The following is a 24,694-nucleotide window of genomic DNA, read 5'->3' as shown; positions in this document are numbered from 1 at the left end:
AATTAAGTAAAAATAAATAAATAAATAAATGCAATTAATCGTGTCACTGACCTGTATGTAAATTCTTGCTTCACCAAACCTCACTTAGAGCAGGCAACACTCTGAATATGTATTTTACCAATCATGAAGATCTTTAAAGTTCGTTATGTATTATCATTAACTCTAGTCAGTAGATACATTAATCACGTGACATAGGGTGATCATATTTGCCACATAATATTCTGTGAGAAGGCTCTGGTATGATAAACTGTGTTTTACTGTGGTCTGTACTTTAAGCTAGTCATAGGCTTGAAACATCTTTTCAATGTTTTCATTTGCCACAATTATATGCCCATACATCCTCTTTCTCCCAGACCTGCGTATCTGCACTCCTTTGAGCGTCCTCTGTAGATCCCACCTTTGCACATGCCACAATTTTATTATCTATGCTAAACTACTTTTCAGTCATTACCTTCAGCCAGTGGGAAAACAAAGCCAAAACCCAGACATTTTAGGCAAATTAGAAATCCCAGCTAGGACATGTCTGGGAAAAGAGGATGTATGGTCATCCTATAATAAAATGTCTTTGAATAATCTTCCTTTAAAGGGATTTCTCAGCAAATTTTGAAATATGGTCATTGTACCACCTAATTATATATCTGATTATTTCAAATTAAGTGACACTCCTTGTAACCATTTATTCATTGCATGTGAATATTTTGTAAAGCAGAGGATTCCAGAGAACTGTTATCATAAGGATCATGACAATTTGGGTCCACCCTTTCCTTTATTTCACAGTACTTTGTCTGAAAGCAGGTAACATAGTTTTAAGAAATACAAAATAACACTCATTGTGCTCTTGTTTGTATCTGATGCTCTCCGTTCACAGATTTCCCAACATTTCTAAGTTGAATGAGATACAGGAGTGCTACACTATGCAATATAAAAACGTGTAGGTTACTTGCTAGATTACATATAAACCTGACAGCTGTTGAAATCTACTGAAATGTATTGTCTTTTTAAAAAATGACAACAGATGAAGACTTTTCAAAAACATCAACACTTAAAGAAAAAAGAAAAATACAGTTATACAGATATTTCCAGACGATTAAGGCGGTTTAAATAAAAAAAGAAATTGGACAACCCAGTTACTTCCTGCATTTATCTAAATAGCTGATGTACAAATTCAGTGGCAACAGTTCAGCTGGGTAATTTAGTCTTTCTTACTCATGTCTCACCTTTCAGATCAGCAGTGATCATCACAGGGTCCGTGCAGTGGCATTCAACATTTACAAAAGCATTTTTACCCGCCGAACAGTAGAAAAGCCTAAAACAATACCCTTAGGTTTATAAACATTTTTTTTTTTCTGATTGATTAAATATTGTTGACAGAAATGCCAAATGCACGAAACTGAAAAGAAATATGAATATCAAAACTCAGCATACAGCATGAAAAATGGGGATTATGTGGTTGTAAAAAACAACAACAACAAAAATTGCAAAGAAACTGCAGCTGAAAAGGCTGCTTTATGTATTTAATACATTCATCAATAGGGCTGTTGGCTCGAGATTGGTGGAAACATCTGCAGAAAAATGTGTGATGAGCTGCCACCCAAGCACTTTGGTTCACGATCAGATAACCCTTCACTACTATTAGGCATCGTAAGGTCAAAGCAGAAGTGCATGTTTTGTGGAGCGTTTTACTGGTAAACAAATCAGACATAAATGTGTATCAAAATGCTCTACTTATGTTTCATTTTCTTCCATTTTGACACTGAAATCATGTATGCAGATGTTTCATCTACACCACCCCAACCAAACCGATTCACTTTGTGGTTATGATACACAAATGTAACATCATATCAGCCTTTGTGTAATATTGTGCGGTCTGATCAGTGGCATGAATTAAACAGAAAATTGGCAAAGCAGGGTAGCGTAAACTGTGGCCTAAAGGAAAATATGCCATTTCATTGACCAGTGCAATGTTTATCCATCAGGACGGTAAACATTCATTTAAGGACAGATAATATCACAGGAGCTAACTCCGAAATCCATGGTCTAAACCTGAATCATACACATTATAGATTTTTTCTCAATTTTTTAACAGCAAACGTTGCAAATATAGAAACAGTATCTGTACATAGTTCATTTGTATTTAGAACAAACTCAAATATCGGGAGAAAAATGGTCCATAAATTACAGTCCTGCAGAAGAAATACTAAGATTTCAGAAGATGTCTTGTCACTGTTGGATTCTTTTTAGTCTCACAGTACACAACAGCAAATCCACTGTCACAGGACTTGGCCATGCGGTAATCAAATACTAAAAATCAATTTCAACATATATATATATATATATATATATTATATTTGCAATATATTCTCCTCTTGTTGCTTTAAGTAACATCTTTTAATTTTGGTACACAAACCTTTTTTCCTCAGTTGAAATTCACTGTAGTGTAATATTTATCCATTAGAATGTGATTTCACTGGATTAAGGATTCATTCTGGTCCTGTTCATTGTGGTCCATCAAAAATGAAAAAGACACAGACAGACACTTGAGTAGATTAAGATTTATGTTGAGCTGACACTCCCTTCCAGTAATCTAGAATGTCATGCAGGTCTTCATCCTTTGCAAACTGCACTTTTTTCCTCAGAGCGTGGCCTGCGGCCATGTACTCCTCATTTTTGTGTCGCTTGCGATGGAGTTTAAAGCGCTCCCAGATGCTGTGCGACGGTTTGCAGTAGTACTCAGGACTAGACGAGTAACTGAGATTGTGGTACTGGGGAGAGAGCTGTGAGTAAGCCAAGTCTCTGGCACGAGGCCGCGTCAGGGGCTCCAAAATGGAGGTTTTCCGACTATCCGGTTCTTCCAACTCTTCAATTTGGTGGGCGTCGGGGTAGGAGTGCCGATGCTCACTATACTGTCGAATCTTCTCCGCCTCTGCCCTTAATATTGCAGCGGCGGGCGTGATGGTCAGGATAGTCTCCCCTGTGGGTGAAGTCTTCTCTATGTACTTCGACTCTGACTTGTAGGACGCCTCTGAACGGTAAGGCCTTGGACTCCGCGTTGGACCACCAGTGGCTGTACTCGGACGCTTTGGAGAGGCATCTGACGCGTGATGTCTTTGTAAAGAGTGGTGGTAGCTGTCCTTGTAGACAGGTGACAGGAAGCTAGACTTGCTCTGAGGCTGCTCTGAGATCAGTACCAACTGAGGTTCAGCTGTGGACACGGCACCAGATTTCACCCCTTGGAAGGAGGTGGACTCTGATTTCAGAGCATCTATGCAATTGTTAATAATCTGGTTGACCTTGTCCACCTCCTTCGCAATTGTCGAGATCTCGGCAACTGAGCCTTGGCTATTGCCAGGCATGGACATCTCACATTCCCTTCGATCTGGGTGCTCCCCTGTTCTCACTTCCATGTAATTCCCTTTGGCCATTTTTGGAGTGTCGCTGATGTCTTGCAGTTTGTATTGCTCCATTTCACTGGCGGAAGGTAGATAGGGCATGCGGGTCATGCTCTCCCCAGCCATCATTTGCTTTTGAGACATCCTGGATATTGTCCCGCCCTCCAGCTCACCGCCGTATTTTAGCTCAATTATGTTCTTCTTTAAGCTGCCTGCCTTTTTGTGCTTTTCATCTTGCTGTCTCTTTTTTCGCAAGCAGTAATACACAATCCCTAAAACAATTACCATACTGAAAAGACATCCTAAGATAGTCATTATGTAGTGAGTGGCTGTTGCATTACTAGCTACTCGCTCTTTCCCATTCCTAAGCCCAGTGGATAGTGTCAGACAAGTATGATTGAAACGCAACGAGTTTCTTATGGAAGCCACACAGTAGGTGTAATCGGTGTGGGGTTTCAGGTTTTTCAGTTCAATGTCCTCCTTCTGCCGCTTCAGATTCTTTATATCCGTGAAGAAGCTGTTGTTGTACAGGACAAGGATGTACATCTTCTTGTAGGGGTAAGGGATCTGAACAGTGATTACTGCATTTGTGTGAGACACTTGCTTGAGCTTCATGATTGGTTTCACATCTAAATCTATGTATGTGGGACTGATGCTGATTTCCTCCGGTTCAGTCCCTGAAGGACAGTCTTCCATCCCACACGGTGTCGAGTCTGGAGGGTAAGTGGTGGTCTCGGTAGGCACAGGGATGTACAGAGTCACATAGTCCTCCGTGCACACAGTGGACAGCATATGCAGAGCATTCCGGTATGTGGGATTGTTCGGATTCTGGCTTAGGAGACTGTAGCCTGAGACTCCTACAGGAGAATCGCACACCATCCGTTCACTTGTCCTGTTGGGAAAGACCGAGAGCCACTTGACAAACCCCAAAAGCTCACAGGAGCAGTTGAAAGGGTTGGTGTAGAGTTCACAGGTGGTCAGCTTAGTCAGGCTGGTGAAGGTGGACCCATCCAGCACCTGGATGCGGTTCATGGAAAGATCAATGTTTTCTATGTTTGGGCACTCCCAGAAGGCATTGGGTGTCACAGTCTCAATCAGGTTGGCCTGGAGGTAGAGGTACTGCAGCTTCCCCAAACCCCTGAGAATCCCTTCGGTTAAGTTACGCAACTTATTGAAACCCAACTGGAGAACCTGCAAGTTGAACTGGGCTGAAAAAGCCCCATCCTCAATGTAATTAATCTCGTTCTTGGTCAGATTCAGGTATGTGAGGTTGGTAAAGCGGCTAAGGGCAGAGTAGTGGATGCTCTTGATCTTGTTCTCATTCAATCGAAGGTCCACTATGGTGCTGTTGATATGCTGAGGGATGGCCTCATAGGGTGGCTGGTTTTGGCTGCAAATGGCCAGCCATACAAAGCCCTTTTCACCCTCTATGAGCCAACAATCCCCCCTCACTCCACCTATGTGAGTCAGATAGATTATGGCCAAAGACCAGAAGAAGGCACTCTTCACCATGCCTCCATTACTAGCTTCTGATGCCCTCCTGGAAGCCATGAGCGATGCCAGTTGGTAGCAGCTTGGGGTACCACTTGAGTTTGAACTAGGCTGGATGGAGCCTCACAGTATTTAAGTAGGGTAATAAACCCTTTCCCTTTAGCCAAGGGACAAAATGTCCAGTCTCTGGTCCAGAGAATTATTTCACATGAGTTGAGGGTTTCTGCACTGATATGTCAGCCCCTTATTAAACCCACTGACCATAGTTTATGTATTTACAGGTTAAGTCTCCAATGGAGAAGTTTTCACACTAGTGGAGTGCTAGAGCTGGGTCTTAATGTTTCACCAATTCAAAATGGCCTGTGCTTATTTCCCCAGGGTAGAGCATTGTTGATGGCTTTCATCCTCTTGTCTTTTCTTCTCTTCCACCATTTTAGTCTCATTCATAGGCCCAGAGGTGCACCCTGGATAAGAAAAGAAAAAAGGAAGCATTGACTGATGCTCACAAAGTTTTTAAATTAGAAAAGCAATATTCAAAATACAGTTCAACATGCGACAGTGATGACATGGATCATACCATACAAGAGGTCTGCAATGTATTTGTGCAAGCTCAAAGGAATAATTCATATTGTTTCATTGTATTTATTTCCCTGACGTCTTACTCATATGGACCTGTGGAAGGTAAAATAATAACTTTGTTAGCTGACTATCAATTTATTTTGCACACAATTTTCCTTCCCTTCAGTTCCTGTGACATATTGCTATTATCGAAAACCATTGGCCAATTTCCACCTGACAGATAAAAGAAAACAAAAGCATCCCTTTTCTCCCTCCATTAACTCTAAGACCATCAAAATGAGCAGAACCAATACTTGGGGGATGAAACAGATCAATTACACTAAATTCCTTTAAAATGTTCAAGTGAAAACAACCAGTACCTCTTGAGACCAGTTATCAAATTCAAATGCATCAATATTGCATAGTTTGGAAGAATTGCATCTAATCTTTAAGTATATACTCGATTTTGGCAAAAAAAATCACCTGAACAATTACTAAACACAAAAAAATGTCATCACAAAAAGAATACTACGGGTGATTCTATACTACACAAGCTGTTTTGCCTCCAAAGTTTTATGCAAGCTTTTTCTTGATGCTCAATTATATTTAAATGAAATACTCAGCTATGTAACAGAAAGAAATCACACAGGAATAGTATTTCTTTGAAAGACACTGCCCTCACAGAGAGAAGATATGTTCCCCGGGGTGGTAGACAAGAGGGAGCTTCAGTTCACAGTCATCCCTGGCAGGCTTTGAAACCACATTGAGGCAGCTCTACGCTATATTGGCTGTATCACAAATCATTTTCTGAGTTAAGAGAGGATGGGAACTGGTTTGAAAGCAAAGGGCTTTCTTTCCACTGCACTCCTTCTTCTAACCATGGACATAAAGACAATTGCTGTGTGTGTTTTGTGTGTATGTATCTAATATGAATAAAACTAGAAAAGAACACAACAATGGCAGCACAAAATGAAAGTCATTCATTATTGCACTGTGTCTCCTTGAAGCTGGTGAAAACTCCTAAAAGCCTCTTCACTAGATGGAGGAATTATGAGTAAAGACTTGCACAATATTGAATTCTTTACAGTGATTTCCACTGCACTAAAAACTCATTCTAATTGCCCTGTCCAATTGACCCACTGTAAGCCGTAATTTCAGCTGCCTACTTGCCCTGCGAAAGCCAAGATGACTGGCAGAGAGGGAGCATGTCGATTTTACACAGGTAAATTATGCAAGGAGGCTTTCACTGAAGAGGAAAGAAGCATTCCTCAAGTGTATAGATGGACATGGTTCATAAAGCTCTCTATGGAAGACAGTGGATCAAAGATGGGATTTTACTGGGCTTTGTCTGGGTTTCTCACAAGTGATACATTAGATTGTCTATGTGTAAGATCACACTATGGTGTAAACCACAAACAACATGTGATGCATCTTATTAAATCTATTTTAATCATTGTCACTCAACTAAATTCTAACACCGTGTCTACACCGGACATGACAAAGCGAACATTGCAAATCATTTGTATTTTGTGTCAGTACATCATAAATAGAACGAGGCATCAGTTTACTGTCAGGGTTTTGTCATGTCACGCCACACTGCATCCAGTGTTGATAGCATAACAGATTACAATGGGCTCTATTTAAAATCCCATTTAAACCTCTAAATAAATAGTTTTAGGAAAGTTAATGTTAAAGAAAAATGACAGAATGCAAATAATGAAAAATAATGAGATGCCAGATCAGACATTCTTACTTATTTTTCAACTAGATTTTTCACTGAAATTGTTGTTTTGACAATATAATAAGCAATTATTATTTTTATTTATTTATTTTAATTTCATTTTTCTTTCTCATTTATTTAAAAAAAAATGTATTCTCAATTCTAGAAAGCAAAATAAAATAATTTTCATTCATGATCTCAGACTTTTATAGCACTCTGAATCTATGACAAACACAACATAAATCATATTTTCCCACATACTGTCGTTGTTCACAAGAGATGATAATATCATCACAGTGGCTAGTGAGCGACATGCAAGAGTTGGACAAGGAAACAGAAATGCATGTGTACACATGACAAGTGCACCCACATTTCCCCCTTTAAAAATACATTCATGACAAACTATGAAACACTGAAGTGATTTGTTTTGATAGATATTACTAGTTTCTAGAAAAATAATTTTCATAACTTGCCTGTACATATAAAAACGTGGGGAAATGCTAACATGTCACATTCAAAATTTAATTGACTTGCACATAAACTTCATAATATTACTTTTCATTGTAACAATTTAAATGCAGATCTTGTCAGTCAAATTGCTGAGGACTAATTTTCAATATGCAAATACAAATAATATATTGACTTCTAAAGCCACTGTTTGTTTAATCAACAGTTTACTTGTCTGCCACAAAATATTGCAAATATTGATATGGGCGGTTAATTAATCAGCAAGCATGATGCAAGTCATTTTATTCCATTTTCTTTTGTTTTATTGGTAGTCAGCCCTAATTTTAATTCATGCCTGTGAACCAAAGCCAACATAATCATATCCCATTTCTTTTAACTGCCACTTTCCTGCCACACTGCAATCAAATTAGGCTCCTCATGTGGTTAAAATTCAAAATTCTAGAATACACCAGTGAAGAAAATTTTCCCATGCAACCCCATTACAAAGAGATTTGTGAATATATTTTCCTGGTGTTTGCATTCTTAGGTGTTTGAAAGGCAACCGGGCCACTGTAAAATAGTGTATTAACAGTCACTAGAGTAATGTAATTGAAAATTAAAAAATAAAAAAAAACCTTACATGCAAATACAAATAATATATTGACTTCTAAAGCCACTGTTTGTTTAATCAACAGTTTACTTGTCTGCCACAAAATATTGCAAATATTGATATGGGCGGTTAATTAATCAGCAAGCATGATGCAAGTCATTTTATTCCATTTTCTTTTGTTTTATTGGTAGTCAGCCCTAATTTTAATTCATGCCTGTGAACCAAAGCCAACATAATCATATCCCATTTCTTTTAACTGCCACTTTCCTGCCACACTGCAATCAAATTAGGCTCCTCATGTGGTTAAAATTCAAAATTCTAGAATACACCAGTGAAGAAAATTTTCCCATGCAACCCCATTACAAAGAGATTTGTGAATATATTTTCCTGGTGTTTGCATTCTTAGGTGTTTGAAAGGCAACCGGGCCACTGTAAAATAGTGTATTAACAGTCACTAGAGTAATGTAATTGAAAATAAAAAAATAAAAAAAAACCTTACACCTTCCCCTTGAGAGCTCCTATTATTTGCTGAAGTGCAGCACTTCTACTCCGAGGTGGGAAAAAAAGTGTGTTCACGAGTACCATGCACCCGCCTCGCCTGCTCACGGCCCATATTTTTCTCTGGCGACTGATAGGACAGTGACAGGACAGGCAGGTGACGGGCTGATTGACAGCTTCATCATGCCACACTGCTTTCTGGATGGTTCAATCCTCGGGCCGTGCCGCTACCTGCTTTCAGCTGGTCTGTGCAAACAGATATCCTGCTGCCTAGAATGGCAGCTGCTGACACAAGAGCTCTCAGTGTCATGGACAGGTGCAGAGCAGGAACCTCGGCAGGTGGATATATTCTATGGTGGACAGCTCAAGGTAATGGAGGCTACAGCACCGATCAATCGGATCCATCAATGACACTTAAAGGTCAGAGGTCATCTTCTTAGTCAGATGACCTTTCTCTGTTTGGTTTGTCTTTTTTCAGACCTGCGAGCTAGTGTCTACGTTAATAAGATTGAAGTCAGACATTGAGAAGATTAACCATGGGACAAGACAAATGTGTACTGACGAACTTTTAGCATATGATGTATGGTTCTACATTTACATTTAGTCATTTAGCAGAAGCTTTTGTCCAAAGAGACTTACAAAGTAGAAGCAATCAGATAGAATAGAATAGAATAGAATAGAATAGGTAAGTGCTAGTATTAATTGGTCAGGTGATGGCGAAAAAGATGTCTTCATATATTTTTGGAAATGGCTAAAGACTCAGCTGCTCGGATTGAGATAGGGAGGTCATTCCACCAGCTGGGCGCAGTCCAGGAAAGGGTCCGTGAGAGTGATTTTGTGCCTCTTTGGGATGGCACCCCAAGGCGTCGTTCACTTGCAGAACGCAAGCTTCTGGAGGGTGCGTAGGTCTGAATTAGTGACTTTAGGTATATTGGTGCAGCGCCAGTTGTTGTCTTGTAGGCAAGCATCAGTACCTTGAATTTGATGCGAGCAGCTACTGGTAGCCAGTGTAAACTGATGAAGAGAGGTGTAATGTAATGAAATTAACTCATTTGTAAGTCGTTAATTCTATAAGGGAATTAATCATTAATTTTATTTCTAGCTCAGGTTTTGAAAGGACTCGAATTTGAAAATTCTGAGTCAACCTGATTAAAACTGAATTCAAATCTGATAGTTTACACTTTAAATCAAGGGTCGTCCAGCGAGCCGGTGATTCTTAGTATATTTTAACAACTTGAATCTTTGTATTTCCCTGGCCACGGTCCATACAATTATTATAAGTAAGCTATTATAGTAATTATTATAAGTAAGCTACGAGCTAGGTAGCAAGGGATCTTTTGGCAAAAGTTTTAACCTTAAAATTGTATGACACCAAACAATGATTCTTTATAAATGAAACATGAATTTTATTGGCTATTCTAGATTACATCAAAACTAAGCTAAAACACACATACACACAAACATACAGTTTCTTTAGAATGAGAGCTGATGGGGTTGCATGAAGTTTCAAAGTTCTAACTCGTTTTCACGAGTGATTTAAATTTACCTGAGAGAATTCACCAAGCAGAGAATTTCAGCTTATGTTTACTGCTTAAATTAGCTCGTTCACCAGTTCAGCAGAGATAAGATTTTGTTCGTTTATTTGCGTTCTGCTGGGTTGACAGCTGAAAAGCTGAGTTGTCCCGTTACTGACGAAGGCTTCCTGGATGGCATTTATCATGTGGGAAATGAAGATTTGCAGGTTTTGTTAATAACTTCTATATAGTGTCGTACAACACATACTGTTCGAAATAACAGCTTTTCACTTATTTCAATATTTTCCAATTATCACAAGTTTACGTTCAATACTAAACTTCACTAAACTTGCATTCATTTTGTATAGTAATCTGTAATGGCCAAATTTATTTTTGGAATTACATAAAAGTGAAAATAAAGTGATCCCAGAGGGCACTGCATTCACAAACCACAAACAAACTGTGGGTATCTGAGATGGTCTGAGGTCATTTAGAGTCTTCACATACAAGCTTCAATTCGTGCCAACCACCCTGAAACTAATGAAGAAGCATATAGAAACTATAAGTGAGTGTGTCATGGCTGTTTTTGTATTTTCAATGACAACGCAAGCAACAAATGTGGCAATATCCACACTTGTTTCTCACCCACGTCATCTCAGTTGTGCGGACACTTTCCACTCACACATTCTCTGTCAATGTACAGCTTGTATAAACAGCAATGTATGTTGCACAGTATGTTGAGTCATTTACACAAGGTAAACAATGACCCACCGACTAGTAAAAAGTCACACAAACCCCAAAGTGAAGCATTAATCTGAGAATTTGAGGGTTTTTTAACATAGATTCATACATCTATGAATTAAACAGAGTCATAAAAGGCATAAAAATTCATAACCTGCTAACAATTGTGTTTGAATTGTGTTGAATAGATCCATTTCAGAGAGCCAGTAAGAGTGAAATCTGGAGAACAGGACAGAGTCTCAGGGTAGCCAGTGTTAACAGTTGTTTTGTCTGAATCTGAATGAGGCCTGAGGGAGGGATTATATGGAATTGTTATTCAGTGTCGGCTGGGTTTGCATTTGAAATTATCAGCGGTTTACCAACAATCCACATTTCTATCCTAAACTCAAACATTATGCCAAGCATTACCACTTCCCTTCCCGCAAATTTGTGCCCTATCATCGGTCTGTTCTGCATGTTCATCCACACATATTAATGACTCTCGCTCTGCATATGCCATTAGTGACTGCTGGCAGGCAGGGTTACAGAAATTCACTTTGTTTTAGGGGTGCCTGAGGAGGAGCACGGACAGCCATGTGTTGAGAGCGGCTTGGCATGAGCTATTGGATAGATGTGAAATTGGTTGGACTGAAAAACTTGTCTGGATGTGGCCAGAGCCTCTCACATCAGTAATGGTGCTATACAGTGACATGACCATAGTTTGGGTTGGAACAGCGTTTGATATAGATCCTGAGTCCCTCTGAACAGATGCTTCCCATACAAACAGGAAGAATGAGGCAACTAGAATTCACTTACGGCCTTAAAGGGATAGTTCACTCAAAAATGAAAACTTACCCTTGCGACCCTCACATGCTGTTATTGCCGTGGAGCACAAAGAATTTTCTTAAGAATCTTCACAAAAATCATAGCACTGCATTCTCACATATGATGTAACCAAATGTGATTGTAATAAAAAATCAAGACATGCGGCCTATGGAACTTTTTCTTGAATTTCAAATTTGCTGTGTGTCTGCTTACGTTTTCACACAAAGCTATTGTATGACTTCAAAAAAAGTGGGGGGAAAAAAATAGTGCACAAGCAATTTAGATAATAAATATATTGAAAAGCGGTCCCATTTTATTTTAAGGTCCAATTCTCGCCATTACCAAACCATTAACTATGACTTTTGCCTCAATAAAATGTGCTGCTTATTAATAGTTAGTAAGGTAGTTGTTAAATTTGGGTAGGATTAGGGATGTACTGTAGAATATGTGCTTCATAAGTACTAATAAACACCCAATATGTTAATAATAGGCATGCTAATATGTACAACTAGTTAATAGTGAGAATTGGTCTCTATGGGTTACTTTATTTGAAGGTGTCCTTGTTACAGCGTAATTATACATTTAAGTACGGAGTAATATTAATTAAAGGTGCAATAGGTGATTGTCTTCAGAAACATTTTTTGTTATGCTGGTTGAATGTCTCTTTGTTCGCTTTCAGTGCTATCAGTCTAAAGTTAGCATTTTCCAAGATCTCCTACTGTACCTTTAACTACATGCATTTACTATATGGTTAGGGTTAGGATTCGTGTTTGTCTTGGGGTTACTTTCATGTAATTATACATAATTTATTGTTATTATAATAGTAAGTACATGTAACATGTCAGAAGGACACCTCAAAATAAAGTTTTACCCTAAAGTGTTACCAGAAATGATAAATAAAAATAATAAAAAAATGGTATCACTTTAGATTAGGGAATACTATTCACTCTTCAATATTAACTAGTTGCTTATGAGCATGCATATGTCTAGCATATTGGCTGTTTCTTAGTATTTATAAAGCACATATTAATGCCTTATTCTGCATGACCATATTGTAGATCCCTTAATCCAAACTGTGTAAACTTAACAACTATCTTACTAACTAATAATAAGCATCAAATTAGGAATTTATTGAGGGAAAACTCTTAGTTAATAGTAAATATGTATTCCCTAATCTAAACACAATAAAAAAATACATATAAATATAAACTGTATTCTCTTTTCACTGGAATAATAACAGCACACAGGTGACATTATCAAACTTATTTAAGATGACAAACTTCCTCACCTTTTTCAAATATTCTACATCACTAGCTGTTTCAATAATAAGCTATAGAATTCATAATTCTTTGAAGTAATATAGCTTATGAAATGCATCGAACCAAAAGAAAACCCCATGGGCCGACTCTGGGAAATGTGTCACTTAAAAGGTTTTTGACTACATAAGTGAATCTGAATTCTTGCAATTTCCAAATGTCAAAAGCACAATCACCAAAACCATCTAATCTCACCATTGGGAATTTAGAGTGAATGTCAAGAATAAGTCTGTGAAAATATCTGGATTTCTGCATCAATTACGCATAAAATGCAGTCTGACCTTAATTTAACTCACAATTACAGACAAACACTATCTGCCTAAACAAATAACACAAATGAGTCTTTAGCAATGTTTTCATAACCTTTTCATCAAATTTTTAAAATGTGTTTTTTTTAAGGTCTTGTGAAAGCCTTTGGAATGGTGGAGGCATTGTTAACACTAACAAACCTTCCTCGAGAAGTAACCAGGATCTGCGTGAGTTTATTTAAAAGGCAGGGCACCTGTGCAACCCACACTTCTAATCTCATCTCGCTAATTGACTCCAATTAGCATTTGGAGAAGCACAGAGGTTCACTTACTTTTTCCATCCTGTCTTGTCAATGATCGCTCAATGTTTTAAACAATAAATAAATAAAAGTCTGATATAAAAAACTCTTTGTATATTATTAATTTAGTCAGATTTCTATAACTGTGCAATTGATGAAGATCACTCATTTCATGGAATATCAATTCGGACACGTTTTATGATCATCAATGCAACAATATAGACATAATTAAACGGTTCACAAACATATTCTTGCCACTTTAAGTCAAACTCACAGTTATAAATCCAGTGGGACTAGTTTAAGATGATATATATATATATATATATATATTACCATAACCATTTTTAAACTGTAATTTGGGACATCTACAAAAAATAGACCAGTGGAGGGCTCACTCAGGAATACTGGGATGATCTTAAAGCAATGAAGTTCCTCCGCGGCTTAGTCTCCAACTGAGCATGAAAAGAGAACAGAGAGGCAAATTATAGAGGCACTTTCCTCTATCCTTTACAAAAACTTTACCTACCAAACTCAAATGTCCATGAAATGAATATGAGAAATCCATCAGGGCAAAATGTGAAGTGGGATGACTGATGGCTTTAATGGGCATAAAAAACAGACTCCATCCTTCGGCCCACTCTCCAAAGTCTGTGACCTTTGAAGCAACAAAATGGCAAAGGCTAAGAGCGTGTATAACCTCAGCCAGCAGGATACGGAGGCTAGACCTCCTTTAGGTAAAGTTCTGGGTAAACCAATAGAGACTGGGCTCATTAATATAATATAGACATGCTGTTTGTCCAGCCTGACTCGCTCCAGTTAGACTGATTTTACCATAAAGTGTCGGCATACATTACAGATGAGCTGCATAACTTGTTAGAGCAAACATGGAGTATGTTCACAATGGACACAGATGAAAATAAACATGATCTGCATAAGCCATCATTTATATTCACATTTTGTTCCTCATGTTTTGCTTGCGTTTGGCCCCAAGCTCCTTAAAAACATACGGAATCTCTTGCAAATATTAATATAAATGATTCTATTAACAACATGGGGCATGTATTGCTGAAGAAGGCTATACTCCACACTTAAATGAGCTACACAAACAAATGGTAATAGTGTCTGTAGGGACCCTTCCTAGCTCTGCTTTCTCCTCTGTCCATTCCTCATTATTAGCCTGAGTCTCCATGGTCCAGCGGAGGTCATGCGTGCTTTAGGCCAGAACAGTCAGGGTCTTCAAGCCAGACAGAGCCTCCTCTGGGAGCGCACAGCTGCTCCCTGGTCTGGGTGACATTTTGCTTTGGCGAGCATGCAGAGCAGTGATGGCTTTTTCTGTTGTTCTCTATGCACAACCTAATGAGACGGCTGTAGATAAACTCAAAGGTTTTCACCACGCATTAAGTACTAGTGAAATGTTCATTGTTCTGGCCATTTAAAATGTTGCAGCAACATTTCATTAGGCAAAGAAAATGACAAATGAGATTTCTTTAATATCTCAATTGTTTCTACTAGACTGCAGAGAAATTAATGTCAGGGAGTTTTGAGTCCTGCTTTCTCCTGACAAAAGACAACAGGAATCTCACGTGTCTCCTCCAGAGTTTCAGAAGAGATCTTAATGTCACACACTGTTGAAGAAACAAAAGTCTGCAATCAAGTCATGGGATTCAATTTGAATTTAAATATTTCTCATTAAATAATTTCTAAACCAAATGATCTGAGCTTTTATACTATATTGTGAGGTAGATTTACATTTATACTACTTTTCAAACATTTGGGGATTGGTACAGAAGTCTCTTCTGCTCTGCACAATCTGACTTTGTTGCAGCCTAGAATTAAACTGCTGGTTTCGTCTGGCTAGAGGAGAACGGCACACTATTTCGACACACTATTTCCCTGTTTAATACCGTAAAGCTACTTTGACACAATCTGCATTGTAAAAAGTGCTATATAAATAATGGTGACTTGACTTGACTTGACTTTCACCAGCTAAAAAATGTCAGTTATTTCTATCTTTTGCTGTAGTGTGTCAGTAGGAAATATCCGTTTACGTTTCCAAACATTCATTTTGTATTAATTGTAATAATCCAGTGAGATTTTTGTTTGCACACGGAGTCTGACAACAGCCAGTGCTCCACTCAGAGGTCTGATCTGATCATCATGCAGTCTGTCTGGAATACATGAAGAAACAGAACACCCTGAGACAGACTAAATCCAGAAGAACTGTGGCAACGTCTCCAAGATGCTTCAAGAAACCTACCTGCAAAGCTACAGTACTGTTAAAAGTACTGCACTTGTGTACAAATGCTGTAAAATGAGGATGCTGTAAAAAAGAAATCATAAATAGATTTTCTTTATCAATTAACTTCTATTAACTCAATTAAATCAAAATTTGGTGTGACCATCCTTTGCGTTTAAAGCAGCCTTTGTCCTAGGTGCACTTGCGCATAGTTTTTCAGATAGCTTTGCAGGTAGGTCTCTTGAAGCATCTTGGAGATGTTGCCACAGTTCTTCAGGATTTACTCTGTCTCAGTTTGTTCTGTTTCTTCATGTCGTTGTTATGATGGCACATTTTGAGTGTTTCTTCCACACTTAGTTGGTAATAGTGTCAAATCTCAGGTCATACATTATATATTTCATACTCACTATGATACACCCACAACAATAGTTGTATTTGTTTATACTTTTATTTATTTATTTTTGTTTTTCTAAGAAATCTTAAGAAAGAAACTTTAGCAAAACATAACCGATAACTCATTTGAGTCTCCTCAGCTGTGAAAAAGCAACCTCTGAGCAATGATATTATCCTCTAGACTGTTTGCCAGCATGTGCTCTGACTCTAAAATACTAATAAGTGCCAGTGAATACATCTTGAGGATATCTTTAAATCTTCTAGATCTGCATCATAAACTGAATTCTACACATATAACTATTCAAAGCAGTGCTGGAGAATCCCATGTGAGTAGTGATGGCTGCTGGTGGAAATCCTGTTGAATGGAGCAGCTCTTCTATAGAGAACATCACTGAGCAAAGTACAGTTGGTTGGACCTTCACGCCTCATAGAGGACACAGATACACTGACTACTGTAACTATCTCACCACCCAAGACCCGTCAGCAGAACTGTCATACTGAACCGCAGCAGCGGTGGGAAACGTTTACAATTTAAAAGGGGTCATGAAATGTCAAAATGTCCTTGATATTTACCCATATAAGAGGTTATGCTACAATAAAACAGTGCAAGTTTCCTTAAAGCTAACTCTCCAGTTTAAAAGATGAGTTTCTACTTTTTAAGTTGCCTAATTTGTGACGTCATATGTTATACGGTGCAATGAAGTTGTTAATCACGGCAGTGGGCATTTAATTATGCTTCTGAAAGAGGTAAAGCACTTTAAAATAAAGTGTTTGTGACAGAGAGCCAAAATGAGGATCACTTTTTTGATACAGAAAATCCAGAAACATAATACATTGATCTAAAAATGCCTTTCAAGAGGCTTTTAAGAGCTTTCTCAACTTAGAGGTTATTCATAGTTTAAAAATGTAATAGATTGTATGCCATTTTCCATTCTACTAAGTTCAAATCCAAATGACAGTTCTATATCCTGTTTGCTAGCTTAATTTAATTAGTTCTTAATTGATTTTGGAAATCCACACAACCTGAACCACGGACCCTACCCGTTGTTGCCCCCTGCCTCTTTCATCTCTCTCTCCACCCCTCCAATTACCCAAGTACCCCTTTTCTTCCTTGTCATTTCCCTCAAATTTTCAGCCCCGCCCTCGTTTCCTTTCGTCTTCCTTCAGTGGCAATCTGAATGTATTTGAACCCCTCTGAGGCCGTCCCGCTATGGTGTTCTCCGGCTGCTTATTTGAAGTCATTTCGAATTCATACGTGTGTCACAGGAAAACATAAAAGAGTTGCACAGAAGGGGATCAGAGGTGCTGAAACAATTCAGTTGTAATGAAGCCAGCTCTCGTGGGAGAGGAGGACATTCGGCACATCGAACCCTCAAATTACTTTTGAGTGAGAGAGAGAATTATGAGGAGGTAGGAGTCGTGCTTCATTTGTATCAGATGGTATTAGCACTGTACGTTAATTGCCGGAGAAGAACTGGCTGGAATTGAGTGTCAGTGGTCCTGCCCTGGCCAGACCTCTCCGTGTGAAGGGAGCTGGACATTCTCTTATGACTGTGTAGACGCAATTTCAGGTCCGGCTTTCAGGTTCGCCCCAAACGGCTCAGTCAAGAGCACAGACTGCCTTGGGGCTCCGCACACTAATTATCTTTATCTAGCGGTTCCTTGCTGATAAGTGAGCATCATTGTGCCAATTCAGGGTACTTTGGATTCATTTGTTTGTGGGACAAAGCCTATTATTTCCTCATGCCCATTGGCATCGCCTGCAAATATAAACTGAAGGTGAAACAGATGACCGGATGACTCTCTCCATATGCTACACTTAAATGTGACCTTGTGAATTCTGTCAATTTCAGTTTCTTTCACAGGATCTGAATATTTAGATATGCTGTATTTAACAGCGACTTTCTGGCAGCACATTAGTGCTAAAGTGCCGCAAGGACAGATCACTAGACATTGTGAATTTGATGGATTTTAAAATGAGCACATTATGCCGAAAAGGTTTTTAAAAACTTTTTTTTTTAATATGACTTAAGTTACTGCCTCTATTATTTGATTTTACACCAAATGTCTATTTTGCATCTAAATGGAAACCTAAAACTGTGTATATATTTATACATATATATACATATATATACAGTATATATATATATATATATATATATATAGCCATGGGTACCCTTAAGATTTTACTATTTTCTTTGCATATATATTGATAAGACACATTGTAAGCAAAACATTTTGAAATGTTTGTTAATGTGATGAACTACTGTACTTGTTTGACTGACTTCATACATCCAATAAAAAAAAAAACATTGTATTGCAAAAATAAAATTACCTGTTAAGTTAGTGTGGTTTAAGTGTCAAAAAGTATGAAGAATTTTTTTTCATGAAAAATATGCAGTATAAAACAGGACTTAAAACATGCTTTTTGACAGCCCTAAACCATGTTTTGTTTATTCATGTACAGTTTTGATCAGCTTTTTTGTGACATCTTAGAAAAAAAACACTGACTGTTATGTTCATGATATTAGGTGCTGTATAATTTCACTTGTTTATTCAAGACTAAACGTATATTTTAAAATGGAAAAAAAAGCATGCTGTTGAAGTCTGCCCTGTAGACAACTGGCCTAAGTAAACTAAAGAAAACCTCTAGGGTTTAATTTAGAGGAAAGGAGGAATATTTGAATACTGAATTAATAAAATGCACAATTTTACAGTTTACTGCTAGAATGGATAGACAGGCCAGAGAAAAGGGAAAGAAGAATGGGATCAGAAAAATGACAGAGGCCATTTAGCCCTTCATCCTCATGGCAGCACCAAGACTCATTAAAGGTGAAGTGTGTAATTTTGTTAGCATACCATACTTTCTCCTAATTCACTTAGTATGCAAAGTCAACCATATGTAAATCAAAGAGTGTAAAACCTGTGGTGCTATCAAAACACTGCTCTGTTTGTGTAACCATCATGATCAGCCAAGCAACAACATCTGCTCAACCAATGGCATGAGTTTGGATCGAGACCATCAGTTTGACCAACCAATAGCAGATGGGGGAACGTTTGCTTGCTTGAAAACAAGCAAGCAAACTTGGTGATGCTAAATTTGCAAATTTGGTGATGCTAATGGTGCAGAAATTATACACTTTGACTTTAAGCAACACAAGAAGGTACAATAATCATTTATGTTAGGATTCATCCAATACAATCTCTCATAAACCCTGAAATGCTTAAACACAGCAGAGAGAACAAAACCTTCAATGTCCCATATTTCCATCCTAGCAGGTAATTAAACTTAAGGATATACAATAATCAGGTTGTAAAGTACCTGTTTCTCCATAGAAATGGTGTCAATCTACAACGGGACTAATTTGATTCAGCACATGAAATGTACATGATGGACGGAGGAATAAGACCTGCAGGTTTTAATGCAATTTTCCAGACCATCAACTTGTTTGCTCGGTGCTGTGGCCTTTGCGCGGAGCAGCTGCAGGCAGGAGGATGGGAGCTGACTCCGTTCCCACTGCTGACTCAGGATATGGAAGCCTATAGCACATCATCAGCCAACTCCGGTCCAAAAAACGGAGATGGAAAGAAGATGAGACACAGTTTGATGGGTTAATGTGGCCCTGTGCACAATCCGGTTGCTCTTTCATTTCTGTCATCCAATGAAAAAGAGCTGGGCCATCGAAAAACACCATAAAAGAAATGGTCACGATTTGCTTAAAGGCACAGTTCACCCAAAATTGAAAAGTGTCACCATTTATTCACCCTCATGTCGTTCCAATCCTATATGAATTTATTCTGTGAAAAAAAAATAAAGAAATAAACTTTATATTAGGTGGCCTTAACTACTACTTACATCAAAAATAAGTACAATGTACTTATTGTGTTCATACTGTATTGAAAAACATTTGCTGCTATTGAAATGGGATACGGGTAAGGTTAGGGACCGGTTTGGTGGTATGGATAGGTTTAAGGGTGGGTTAAAGTGTAATGGATAGGTCAACAGTGAATTTATAAATGTAATTACAGATATAATTGCATGCAGGTATTTTTCAAATATAAGTACAATGTAAAAAATATGTATGCATACAATAAGTGCATTGCATCAAATGATTAATTTAAATTTAAGTACATAGTAGTTATGACCACCTAATATAAAGTGGGATCTTTTTTTAAATAAATACTTTTAGAATTTTATAATTCAGCAAAGGATGCATTAAATTGATCAAAAACTGCTTTTCTTCAACAGCAAATCAGCATATTAGAATGATTTCTGAAGGATCATGTGACACTGAAGACTGGAGTAATGATGCTGAAAATTCAGCGTTGCATCCCAGGGATAAATTGCATTTTAAAATAGAACAGTTATTTTAAGGGATTCTTTTTTTTAATCATATTTCACAATAATATTGATTTTACTGTATTTTTGATCTAATATCAGAATAACTGATATGAAAGTCTTATGAAAAACAGCATAACAACAGTTTTAAAATGACATGAGGGTGAGTAAATGATGACAGAATTGCATTTCTGTGTGAACTATCCCTTTAAAATGTCTGCTTTCTTCTGACCATTTATAACTAAATCATGTCTCAGAAAGAAATTTGGGGTGTTACGCCATACTTTTCTGTTATTGTTATATATTGTATTCCTTTGTCTTTTTTTTACATTTGTATTGGTTTCTTAAAAAAGATGAATGTACTCTACTCTAAAGGATGATATGTGGTGGTTGCCAAACCGTTAGACGTGCAGTAAATACGTGCAGTGCACCGTAGAGCGTTCATTAGAGTGGAACCTCTTACAGCACAGAAATACTGGACACAATCACCTTAAATATGGCCCCAAAAAGCCTGAGACTGAATAACCTCCGTAAGGAATCCCTCTTATGTAAACATGACACAGCAAAACACAAAGCAAGGGCATTGTGCTGCTGCCATGGAAACCTCTTACTAAGCCTCATTATTACCAAGTGAACTCATAATGAGTTCTGGGCATTTGGAGCCACGCATATTGCTAGCATTCTCTTCACCCCCACAGAGATTAACCTCAAATCACCATCACGACAAATAACAGCATCAAACAGACATTGTGTTCATGAGAAAACTTGAGAAAATGTCAACGCATACTAGATGACAATAGAAATGTAGTATACAAGTGGCAATTTGGATACGTTGTTTGATGAGAATGAAACAGTGCAACAGGACAAAAATAGACTTTTGAGAATAAATAAAAGACATCAATAGCTATATCCGAAAACTAGTGAGCTGACTAAATGGTTACTAAAGTTACTACAGATGGCTTCTGCATTTTAAGATCATGGAACATCAAACTAGACTGATTTGGAATACCCTACATAGGCAGCAATTATGTGAAGTAAATGGGAGGGTTGACTTGGAATTGATTTCAGTACAGGCAACATGTATGTATCTGAGGTAAAATTATTCTACATTATAAAAGGATTAGTTCACTTCCAAAAATAAAAAAAATCCTGATAATTTACTCTTCCTAATGTCATCCAAGATCTTCATGTTTTTCTTTCTTCAGTTGAAAAGAGATTAAGGTTTTTGAGAAAAACATTACAGGAATTTTCTCCATATAGTGGACGTCAATGGTGGCCAACGGGTTGAAGGTCCAAATTGCAGTTTCAATGCTGCTTCAAAGGACTCTGCACGATCCCAGCTCAGGAATAAGGGTCTTATACAGTGGGTACGGAACGTATTCAGACCCCCTTAAAATTCACTCTTTGTTATATTGCAGCCATTTGCTAAAATCATTTAAGTAAATTTTTTTTCCTCATTAATGTACACACAGCACCCCATATTGACAGAAAAACACAGAATTGTTGACATTTTTGCAGATTTATTAAAAAAGAAAAACTGAAATATCACATGGTCCTAAGTATTCAGACCCTTTGCTCAGTATTTAGTAGAAGCACCCTTTTGATCGAATACAGCGGCAGTTCCTTTGACCTCGTGATTCTCATTTGCTCTGACATGCACTGTGAGCGGTAATGTCTTATATAGACAGGTGTGTGGCTTTGCTAATCAAGTCCAATCAGTATAATCAAATACAGCTGGACTCAAATGAAGGTGTAGAACCATCTCCAGGATGATCAGAAGAAATGGACAGCACCTGAGTTAAATATATGAGTGTCACAGCAAAGGGTCTGAATACTTAGGACCATGTGATATTTCAGTTTTTCTTTTTTAATAAATCTGCAAAAATTTCAACAATTCTGTGTTTTTCTGTCAATATGGGGTGCTGTGTGTACATTAATGAGGAAAAAAAAATTACTTAAATGATTTTAGCAAATGGCTGCAATATAACAGAGTGAAAAATTTAAGGGGGTCTGAATACTTTCCGTACCCACTGTATAGCAGAACGATCGTTCATTTAAAAAAATTAAAATAAATAAATAAAATGGATATACTTTTTAACCACAAATACACGTCTTGCACTAGCTCGACTTCACGCACTGCGTAATCAGGTTGGAAAAGTCATGCGTAACGTAGGCGAAACTACCGACCCAGTGTTTACAAAGCAATCGTGCAAAGAAATCAAACACCCTTTACAAAAAAAAGATAAAACAACAATGTCAGCTGGTTTTGAAATTGGAGTTTTTCGCACTACCCTTTGTGAACCGAAATACACAGACGAGGAACTAACTGTGTGTGACTTTCCCAACAGGATTATGTAATGCATGAAGTTGCAGACGTGCATCACAAAGCTAGTGCAAGATGAGCATTTGTGGTTAAAAAGTATATAAATATTTTGTTTTCATAGAAAATGACCAATCGTTTCGCTAGATGATACCCTTATACCTTGGCTGGGATCATTTAGAGCCCTTTGAAGTTGCATTGAAACTGCAATTTGGACCTTCAACCCATTGGCCACCATTGAACTCCACTATATGGAGAAAAATCCTGGAATATTTTACACAAAAACCTTAATTTCTTTTCGACTGAAGAAAAACCAGACATGAACATCTTGGATTACATGAGGGTGAGTAAATTATCAGGACATTTTTATTCTGGAAGTGAACTAACCCTTTAATACTTTTCAGTGTTGAATGAATTCTAAGTATAATATTCTAAACAACATTTACTTTCCCCTCCATCTATTTATGTGTCACTGAGCATATCGCAGTGCATTCTGGGATTGTATTGTATGCAAAATATACATGCAATGCTGCCCTAGAATCTGGCCAAAATGACTTCTTACGTTGACTTGTCTAAGTTTTGGAAAAGAGCAAATGGTTTATTTCTTTAGGCCAGATATGCAATTATCAGAATGTTCCAGACCAAAAGAAAGCATTTAGAAAGGGCTGACAGTCACTAAATCTGATTGAATTAGTACAGATCTTTTCTTCTTTGCATTCTGTATTCTTGTGGAAAAGAACAAGGTACTTCATTATCGAAAACTGTTTTCTCTAGGGAATCCAACACATCCAACTCCATTAACAATTATTTACCTGTGACATCCAGTAATTCAATGAAAAATGTTCTTTGTCCACATTATTCAGGGAGTACTTCTATTAGAAAAAATACATCCCAAGCAACACAGAATATAGATTCCTCCAAATTTTAAATTTAAGCGGTCTTGATCCTCTGCAGAGGTATTCCTGCACGACGTTTGTAAGGGAGCTGTAGGATGTTGTACAACCTCACAGCCCTCTCCCCATCTGTCATGTCAATGCTAAATAGAGATGACAGTTTCAGAGCTATGACTTGAAGAGTTGAGGACGCATTAACATAAGAGCCCACAGGTAAACTAATTCATGACTTTATATTTGAAATTCTGCAGTGCTCACCTTTTTTTCCACATGAAAAAATTCAAATATCAGATACATGAGCCATTTTTGGCAGCCTGGCTTCCATCATGAAAATATATGCACATTCAAGCAATATCAGGAGCAAGAATGCTGTTTAACTAAGCAATAATATGGCGCCCAATGTTCAGAACAACAGCATGATTGCAAAAGTGATATTTAGATTTAACAGAGATTTGTGTATCTTTTTTGGGCAACGGAAATAGTTCCCAAAAAAAGCAACAAAATCAAACAACCCATATGCACCCCTCAAGTTCCTCTGGTCTGGAACGTTGCAAACTCAGATAATCAAACTCGAGGACCAGAACTAGCTGCTGTAAAAAATGGATTTGAGACAATATGGAAAAAGGAGAATGCCATCACTCTTGCTCATTGTTCCATTTAACTTTACTCGATTCCATTTCCTTTCCGGTGGAAAGTAAAAGGCAGCTAAACAAGAGCTTGAAAATGCCAACACCTTGAGCACAATGTATGATCTATTTCACTTTAATTCAAAAAATAAGCGAAAAGACCATTTCCCCGAGCACAGGAAATATGAATAGCAAATGACAGCAGCGAGTGGAGGAATGAGGCGAAAGCTTCGAGGAGGGGGGGGGGGGGGG

General features: G+C 37.8%; 1 protein-coding gene across 2 annotated transcripts in view; it reads right to left on the bottom strand.

Moving 5' to 3' along the window:
• Nucleotides 1-2,366: 2,366 nt before the first annotated feature.
• Nucleotides 2,367-24,694, bottom strand: part of elfn1a (extracellular leucine-rich repeat and fibronectin type III domain containing 1a) — a 112,547-nt gene continuing 90,219 nt past the window's right edge. For both annotated transcript variants that reach the window (XM_016267330.1, XM_016267331.1), the window contains exon 3: nt 2,367-5,344. In XM_016267330.1, the coding sequence (XP_016122816.1) occupies nt 2,547-4,940 (2,394 nt within the window). In that variant the 5' untranslated portion in view covers nt 4,941-5,344 and the 3' untranslated portion in view covers nt 2,367-2,546. The remainder of the gene's footprint in view (nt 5,345-24,694) is intronic.

The sequence above is a fragment of the Sinocyclocheilus grahami genome, unplaced genomic scaffold (assembly GCF_001515645.1).
Source record: "Sinocyclocheilus grahami isolate Dianchi unplaced genomic scaffold, SAMN03320097.WGS_v1.1 scaffold37.1, whole genome shotgun sequence".
Taxonomy (NCBI): Eukaryota; Metazoa; Chordata; class Actinopteri; order Cypriniformes; family Cyprinidae; genus Sinocyclocheilus; species Sinocyclocheilus grahami.
The sequence above is the reverse complement of the archived record's forward strand: the minus strand, read 5'-3'. Positions and strand labels throughout refer to the sequence as shown.